The 9,050-nt window shown below is 39.6% G+C and overlaps 2 protein-coding genes and 1 pseudogene across 2 annotated transcripts; all 3 read right to left on the bottom strand.

Moving 5' to 3' along the window:
* Positions 1 to 700: 700 nt before the first annotated feature.
* LOC144641226 (histamine H2 receptor-like) lies at positions 701 to 2,212 on the bottom strand (annotated as a pseudogene).
* A 1,264-nt stretch (positions 2,213 to 3,476) lies between these two features.
* LOC144641225 (adenosine receptor A2b-like) lies at positions 3,477 to 4,970 on the bottom strand. The gene has a single exon (XM_078500260.1). It carries the CDS (start codon positions 4,446 to 4,448, stop codon positions 3,477 to 3,479), a length of 972 nt encoding a protein of 323 aa, XP_078356386.1. The 5' UTR covers positions 4,449 to 4,970.
* Positions 4,971 to 5,646: 676 nt separating this feature from the next.
* LOC144641224 (histamine H2 receptor-like) lies at positions 5,647 to 6,567 on the bottom strand. Its single transcript, XM_078500259.1, has one exon. The coding sequence runs from the start codon at positions 6,565 to 6,567 to the stop codon at positions 5,647 to 5,649; it is 921 nt and encodes a 306-aa protein (XP_078356385.1).
* Between the last annotated feature and the right edge of the window lie 2,483 nt (positions 6,568 to 9,050).

Here is a 9,050-nt window from a genome sequence, read left to right as displayed (position 1 = left end):
CGTGCACGTATGTAGAGTTTTGTTAAAGCAAACCAAAGCGCAAACAGAAGAGTTTGATACCACGATAAGAACTGCGAGAACACCAACAATCCCGTCGATCTCCCGCCCTGATTCGGCCATATTTTCTGTTGATAACTTCGGTGTAAGGCTGTTCTTTGACCGTAGGTAGATTCAACGTATTGCTTGGCTTTGCCCTCAAGACGTTATATGACACATTTTAAACTAACAGCTGACGATAGGTATTTAGGCTGTTCTTATTGGATATTGAGAGAATTGACAGAACCATAGCAAAAATGTCGTCAGGGAGAGACTAGTTCTCAATAGTTCTCGTTTTTTACTTCCGTTCAAAAATTCTTTGTTTTAAACAGCCAATCAAAAAAATTCGAACTAATTCAAAAATCCTGTCCTCAGATCCCTTTGTTTCTCGTGCCTAGGCTTCGCCGACTAAGAGACGCGATAAGGGATATGGGGACGAGAATGAGTCCAGTGTAATTATGCTCAGCAGGTAAACTCGATTTAAGTGAAATTAACCTTTTCGAACATGTTTTCCTCGAGGTTTTCGCTTTGCCGAGATGAATCTTTCCAAAAAGAAATAAATAAAACATACTCTTTTCAGTGATGGACATAAAGACTTCAACTCGTAGATGACTTAACAGGTATTCTCAATGTTACTCTAACGAGCGTCTCTCTTGATGCTCTCAAGGAGTAAAACAGTTGTTAAATTCTTATTTCGACGTGGCAGAGTAAATCAGTTCCTACATGTCATACTCTTCTGGTGACTTGTCCTCGGTCTCTGCTATTGTCTGGCCTTGTTGCTTCGTGTTTTCTTCTAATCCCACCTGGCGAGACAGAGAAGTAATACTGGGTTTTATCGACACGGCTTCCGTGTGAGAATTCTTTTGACAGAAATTCCGAATGATCGTCTTGAAATCCGGTTTAAGGAAAGCGTACAATAATGGATTTACAAGTGAGCTAGTCGCTATTGTGAAAAGCAAAACAGTAGGCAAAGCGTCAGGGACGATGTCGAACTGATTCAAAACAGATTCTGCAGTTGTCATGTATAAGATTGGCAACCAAGAGAGTAAGAATGCTATGGAAATTACGCAAAAGACTTTAGCCACTTGGGCGTCCGATGAAATGCGTCCTCGTTCGTTCCGCTGTCCAACGCTAGCGCAAGTAAGGAATAAATGATTGGAATCAACCACGCAACTACGATGGCTCTTTTGAATAACCTCGTTGCGCGGTACGGATAATGTAACGGCTTCATTATTGCAACGTAGCGATCGTATGTTACTGCACAAATGTTAGCAACACCAGTGAGTAATATTATTGAGCCGACGTAGCCTGTGACGACCGATGTGGGCTTGATGAGTATTAAAGAAAGATAAACTCCTCCTGTTAATGTGTCCAATACAGCAAGTGACACTATCAACCAATTCGTGTACCGTATTTTCTCGATTAAACGCCGGGTCTCCAAGTTGTATTTGAAAATAAACCCCTTAAACAATTTTTAAAGGTTTAATATGATTTAAAAACAATGTCTAATTATAAAGCTGCCAAGAATAATGAATAAAAATCGTTTCTTAGAAACATAGGGCTTGAAAAAACTCCTGAATTCAAATAAACGCCGGCCCTATCGGGCCAAGTTTGAAATAAACGCCGGGGGCGTTTAATCGAGAAAATACGGTATGTTCGCAGAGTTTTGTTAAAGCAAACCAAAGCGCAAACAGAGACGTTTGATGCCACGATAAGAACTGCAAATACACCAAGAGTCCCGTCTATCTCCTGCCCTGATTCGGCCGTATTTTCTGTTGACAACTTTTGTGTAAGGCAGTTCTTTGACCGTAGGCAGATTCAGTTTGTTGCTTGGTTTTGCCCTCAAGACGTTATTTGACTTGAGACATGTTAAAACTGACAGCTGACGATAGGTATTGCTCTGTTCTAATTGGATGTTACAGAACCATAGCAAAAATGTCGTCAGACAGGGACTAGTTCTCAATAAAATTCAGAATAATTTTTTCACACTGAACCGAGCAGGTGTGTTAAGCTGCATGCAATTAAATAGTATTTTTGGCGATGTCGATGCTTATCCAGTTAGCATTATTGAATACAGGCCAATTTCACGTCAAAGCATGACTCAAAAGCTTTCAGTGGTTATATCCATAAATTTCGAGGATCTGACCATGCGCAGGATCGGTGTGCGTAGGCACATTTGGTGAGAGAACGAATGTCCTTTCACAAAAACTCCAATTTTGGATTAATACGATCGATGGTCATTGTGACTGGACAACTGATGCGTAAAAGAAAACACTAGAGAGGCGAGTGTGGCTCTGTAAACTAAGCGTCAAGCGCCTGTCAAACGTGGATTAATAGGAGAGGACCCGCGTCCCACGCTAGCGCAAGTAAGGAAGAAATTATTCGAATTAGCCACGAACAGACCAGTCTCTATCTTAGAGTTTAAAAAAAATGCTAGTGGCTATTTTGATCACTGTTTCGATTATCCTTCGGAAAAATACCAAGCTTACAAACAAGGACGGGGAACTGTAGAAAACAATCGAATAACAAAAAAACGAATAGACCTTTATACCCTATACAGCGGCCAATTTGAATTTTATTGCTTTTTTAGATATATATATTTTTAGATATATTTTTGCCCTGGCAATAATATACTTCGGTTATATGATATCTACGCATGAAATATTTCCTCATGGCAAAAATGCGTTTTTCCGGCTGTCATGCACGAAAATATGTGAAAGTGAAAACTATAAAGTAATACACGAAGCTGTTTTCTTTGGACTAGAACTATCTACAGCTTAATTACCAGACACTAGAAATCGCGACAAAACTTTTTAACGTGCTTCTACCGGCCAGGAGTTCTCACCGTCGTTTACAGTCGACAAGCACCTGCTAAACAAGAACGCTGTCTTGCCTTTAAAATGAATAGATAAAATGTGAAACTTGTTCCCCTTTCCCACCAGCAAAACAGATTTAGTTAAACCAGGTTTAGTAAACTGAAATTCAGCAACAGAAAACTAAGAGACTGAATTTTACACAGGGTTCAAGTAAGCTCTTATTTGTGTTTTTGTGATAAATATGAAGTCGACAAACATCAGTTAGCAACTTCTATGAAGAAAACAATTTTAAACCATATTTAAATTTAAACGTGTTTTAGCCTTGGGGTATGATACAAACAGTTCAGTGCAGCTTTGTTCAAATTAAGCTTAGCAGATGAAGTAAGTTTGAGTAAAAATATGTTTCAAATGTTCAGATAACCTCGAAGATGTTTTCTTCAAATTCCGGACGGGAAACATGTTTTGTTTTTTTGCCCGGGTGAATTTTTTTCAGAAAAGAAATAAAACATTCTCTTTTCCGTGATGGACGTAAAGACTTCCGCTAGCGGAAGACGAGCGAGCGTCTTTCTTGGTGCTCTCTAGGAGTTAGTTGTTTTATCATTGTTTCGACGTTTCAGGGTACTCCTACAAGTACGTGTCATACTCTTCTGGTGAATTGTCCTCTATTTTTGCTGTTGTCTGTTCTCGTTGCTTCGTGTTTTCCTCTGTTCCGACCTGACAAGACGGGGTAGGAAAACTGGGTTTCATTGACAAGGCTTCCACGGTAGAATTCCGCTTTCGACAGAGATTCCGAATGACCACCTTGAAATCCGGTTTAAGGAAAGCGTACAATAGTGGATTTACCAGTGAGCTAGTCGCTACTGTGAAAAGCGAAACAGTAGGCAAAGCATCAGGAACGATGTCAGGCTGATTGAAAACAGTGGTGGTGGTTGTTATGTATAATATCGGAATCCAAGATAGTAAGAATGTCATGGAGATTATGCAGAAGACTTTAGCCACTTGGGCGTCCGATGAAATACGTCCTCGTTCGTTCCTCTGCTCTCTGGCGGATTCGAAGTCTCTTCTCATTGTTAAGCTTCGTCGCACTTGCCTGAAAATCCGAACGTAGGCGAAAGTTATGAAGATATAAGGCACGACAACGCCAAGAACCTCCAAGACCACCATATAAACAACGTGGATTGTTAGGGAAGGATCCGCGTCCCACGCTAGCGCAAGTAAGGAATAAATGATTGGAATCAACCACGCAACTACGATGGCTCTTTTAAATAACATTGGTGCGCGGTACGGATAATGTAGCGGCTTCATTATTGCAACGTAGCGATCGTATGTTACTGCGCAAATGTTAGCAACGCCAGAGAGTAATATTATGGCGGTGAGGTAGCTTTTGACGTCGACTGAAAAGTCGATGAGTTGTAATGGTAGTAAAACTCCTCCAGTCAGTATGTCTGATACAGCAAGTGATACTATCAACCAATTCGTGCACGTTCGTAGAGTTTTGTTAAAGCAAACCAAAGCGCAAACAGAAACGTTTGACACCACGATAAGAACTGCAAGAACACCAAGAGTCCCGTCTATCTCCTGCCCTGATTCGGCCATATTTTCTGTTGACAACTTCTGTGTATTAAAAGCTGTTCTTTAACCGTAGGTAGATTCAACTAATTAGTTGACACATGTTATAACTGACAGCTGACGATAGGTATTTAGATAGATGCTTTATTAAAACTAAATTGCAACCCAAGGGTTGAATAATATAGTTTTTACAAAAAAATTACAATGGTTAAAAAGGTTAAAATTACTTATATACACAAAATGAAATATACAGCTTTAGAAAGTCAAACATTTAAAATTTGAGCGCATTGCTAAGAATGAATGAGTTCTTCAATCTATTTGTCTTCAAATTAGCATTGAATTTTCGTTTCTTCCTCAAATTGTAATGACAGGTGTTCCTCTCTGGGAGTTCTTATTAGGCTGTTCTTATTGGATATTGAGAGAATTGACAGAACCATAGCAAAAATGTCGTCAGGGAGGGACTTATTCTCAAAAGTTCTCGTTTTTGTCTTCCGTTCAAGAATTCTTTGTTCCAAACAGCCAATCAAAAAAATTCGAATTAATTCAAAAATCCTTTGTCCCCAGATCCCAACCTTCGCTTCGCCGGCTAAGAGAAGCGATAAGGGCTATGGGGACGAGAACGAGTCTATTGCAGCTGTGTTCAAATTATGCTCAGCAGGTAAACTCGATTTGAGTAAAATTTCTCTTTTCGAACATGTTTTTCTCAAGGTTTTCGCTTTGCCGAGATGAATTTTTCCAAAAAGAAAGAAATAAAACATTCTCTTTTCAGCGATGGCAATAAGGATTTCAACTCGTAGGTGACTTAACAGGTAGTCTAAATCAGGGTCGTAACCAGGTATATTTTTTCATCGCTGATCCCAAATTTTAGCTCTAAATTTTGATTCCTGATCCCTAAAATGTGGCAACATTTGATCCCTGATTCCATTCTGATCCGATCTGATTTGCCGATCCGGATCCCATGACTTGTGACCCGGGATCCCGGGTCCATGATCCCGATCCCGAGGCTGTGATCCCGATCCCAAGGCTGTGATCCCTGATCCCAAGGCTGTGATCCCTGATCCCATATACCTGGTTACGACCCTGCTAAATGTTACTCTAACGAGCGTCTCTCTTGATGCTCTCAAGGAGTAAGGCAGTTGTTAAATCCTTATTTCGACGTCGCAGAGTATTCCTACATGTCATACTCTTCTGGTGACTTGTCCTCGGTCTTTACTATTGTCTGGCCTTATTGCTTCGTGTTTTCCTCTAATCCCACCTGGCGAGACAAAGAAGTAAAACTGGGTTTTATCGACACGGCTTCCGTGTGAGAATTCTTTTGACAGAAATTCCGAATGATCGCCTTGAAATCCGGTTTAAGGAAAGCGTACAATAGTGGATTTACCAGTGAGCTAGTCGCTATTGTGAAAAGCGAAACAGTAGGCAAAGCGTCAGGGACGATGTCGAACTGATTGAAAACAGATTCTGCAGTTGTCATGTATAAGATTGGCAACCAAGAGAGTAAGAATGCCATGGAGATTATGCAGAAGACTTTTGCCACTTGGGCGTCCGATGAAATACGTCCTCGTTCATTCCTCTGCTCTCTGGCGGATTCAAAGTCTCTTCTCATTGTTAAGCTTCGTCGCACTTGCCTGAAAATCCGAACGTAGGCGAAAGTTAGGAAGATATAAGGCACGACGACGCCAAGAATCTCCAATACCACCACATACACAACGTGGATTGTTAGGTTAGGATCCTCGTCCCATGGCCACGCTAGCGCAAGTAAGGAATAAATGATTGGAATTAACCACGCAACTACGATGGCTCTTTTGAATAACATTGGTGCGCGGCACGGATAATGTAGCGGCTTCATTATTGCAGCATGGCGATCGTATGTTACTGCGCAAATATTAGCAACACCAGAGAGTAATATTATGGCGGTCAAATAAGTTGTGATGACTGATGTGGGCTTGATGAGTGTTAAAGGTAGAAAAACTCCTCCTGTTAATATGTCTGATATAGCAAGTGACACTATCAACCAATTCGTGTACGTTCGTAGAGTTTTGTTAAAGCAAACCAAAGCGCAAACAGAGACGTTTGACACCACGATAAGAACTGACAGAATGCCTAGAGAAATTGTCAAGCTTATCTCCTGGGCTGATTCGGCCATATTTTCTGTTGATAATTTTGGCTTGAGGGTAACCGTTGATATATTCGTGTTATTACTTTGCTATATGCGCGCAAGAGGCATATTTAAGTTGACTGCTGAGTTTTGTTTAATTGCTTCATATAATTAAACAGAACTCTTGTGAATAAATATGACAATTTTTTTTTTTTAATGAATGTGACGGATTTTTTTAATATTTTTTTTTCTCCGGAGATACTGGTACCTGTATTAGGAGCTACTCTAAAATGTTAATGTATATGAATGTGACAGCGCTCCATATATTCCGTTTCAAAAAATGACATTTCAATGCAAATAAGCGTTTCTAATAAAGTTGCTAGCCGCTTTTACTCAAATTGCCTTAAGATTAATAATATTTCTCCGTGGGTATCAGGCGAAGAAATATTGCTTGAACTTTATTTAATTTGTTGCTTTCGTTGTGATGCGAGTTTGAATTTTAGTAATGAATATCACGGGAACGAATTCAATCAAGCTAATTAGCGCTCACCTTAACACAGTATGTATTTCATGATAATCAGGCTTTTAGCCAGGTGGGAGTCCAGGAGTCCTGTGGACGGCCACTTATCACAGAAATTTAATATGAATTACTGTATACAGAAGTTTTTTCCAGCAAATTTGTAAGTTTTTAGACACCTTTGCACTCATAACTGCAGAAAAACACCTTGCATGCTCCTCAGGCCCTCCTATGGGGACAAAGTCAGGCTTTATAAAAATTTTGGACTCCCACTTTTTATATCGTGCCTAAAAGCCTGATGATAATTACCAATAACTACACATGTTTAGGACCCTTGTACTAGCCTTTTTTTGCCCTTGCGGCTTTTGAAAAAAAAAAATTTGGTTGAAGACAATGTTATTTTTTGCCAATTTATAGCCTGCTTATCAGTCGCTTTCTTTTCCGAGATCGCAAAAAGCGCGTGAAAGCTTGGGGGTGTTTAGTTTGCCGTCGTTGGTCGACGCAAAACCATATTAAAAATATCGTTAGGGGGTATCTTGTTCAGAATGGTTTCTCTGTAATTAACTGCACAGATGAGAAAAACTGCATGTAATTAAAGACAATTACTTGTCAATGTTAATGCCTATTCAAATAAACATGGTCATTTTCGTGTATTACCAAGGTTAGCAAGGCTCGCCTCTCTGATAAAGGCGCAAATTTAACCCTCATAAATTTTATTTTATTTTGGTTTCTTTATTCACAATTTTTATATTGTACAATTAACCATATGTTTTCTAATTTTCACAGTCTTTTTCAACATCCATATTCTAAAAACACTGTATTTTTTCATTTCCAAAGGCGATTCATAATAAAGTTATTAAAATATAGATACAATGTATTTTTGTTGCGGCTCCCATTGATTAAATCCCTGTCAAAACAGGCCATTTTGTCGATTGATAGTCATCCAAAGTTGCTCTTCAGTTGGCGTTTTTAGCACTATAGTTCCTTTTCTCTGTCCAACTGAAAAATCTTTCCTCCGTCGCAATTTTTTTCGTTTTCATCCGATTGGAGTAACGTATTGCAGTCAGCCATACAAATACTATTTGAAAGAAAGATCACGTCATTTCGTTTGCGCTCAATGTAATGCGACTTTAAATTTTAGTAACAGATTTATTATATCATGAACTGTTAGTCTGCAGTTACAGTCAAACCTCTTTAATACGGACACCAAAGGGACCGAGCTGAGTGTCCATGTATTATGGAGTTCTCTGTAATTTAGTGGGAGAGCTAATGTGAACTCCTGTTTCTTTGAGACCAAGTGTGAACTTTCCGTAATACAGTCAACTCTCTCTAAGACGGACACCTTCGGAACCGGCCGCAGCTGTCCGTCTTAGAGAGGTGTCCGCTCTCAGACTGGTCTGGTCCGCTCTGTAGAGAGTCGAGGTAACATGACACCAGTAATTCTGAGATAATAAAGCTAAACCTTTGCACAGTGCAACAAACCTATGCTAACTGCAACAAGACTAAAATAATAAAAGGACCGTATTTGCTTTTGAAGCAAAATTAAAAGCTTCTACAAACTGTAATACTGTAAGTAGAGAACGACGTCTTTAGTGTCCATATACGTAAGCAAAGAAGTAATTCCTTAAAGCGTCATTGTTTGTGGTTAGTAAGCTTGGTATACACGTATCCTTAAGGCACGGACTAACTTTGCGAAGTTTGGAAGTATTTTCACTAATAAAACATGATAAAAATACGCTTCTCAAGTGTCTGTTAATGATTTCAAAGTGTCCGTTGTCCGTCTTAGAGAGGTGTCCGTCTTATAGGAAGTTTGGTTACAGTAAAATGACTGAAAAACGGTAGGGACCATCACCAGGTGTCCGTCTTATGGAGGTGTCCGTCTTATAGAGGTGTCCGTTAAGAGAGAGTTGACTGTATAGAGGTGTCCGTCTTATAGAGGTGTCCGTTAAGAGAGAGTTGACTGTATAGAGGTGTCCGTCTTATAGAGGTGTCCGTTAAGAGAGAGTTGACTGTA

This window comes from Oculina patagonica, unplaced genomic scaffold (assembly GCF_052425735.1).
Source record: "Oculina patagonica isolate OP01 unplaced genomic scaffold, crgOcupat unplaced770, whole genome shotgun sequence".
Taxonomy (NCBI): domain Eukaryota; kingdom Metazoa; phylum Cnidaria; class Anthozoa; order Scleractinia; family Oculinidae; genus Oculina; species Oculina patagonica.
Note: the sequence above shows the minus strand (reverse complement) of the source record. Positions and strands in the feature narration are given on the sequence as shown.

What these genes read in the sequence shown, in the direction of transcription:
- LOC144641225 (XM_078500260.1), bottom strand. Translation starts at nt 4,448, where the DNA reads ATGGCCGAATCAGGGCAGGAGATAGACGGGACTCTTGGTGTTCTTGCA.
- LOC144641224 (XM_078500259.1), bottom strand. Translation starts at nt 6,567, where the DNA reads ATGGCCGAATCAGCCCAGGAGATAAGCTTGACAATTTCTCTAGGCATT.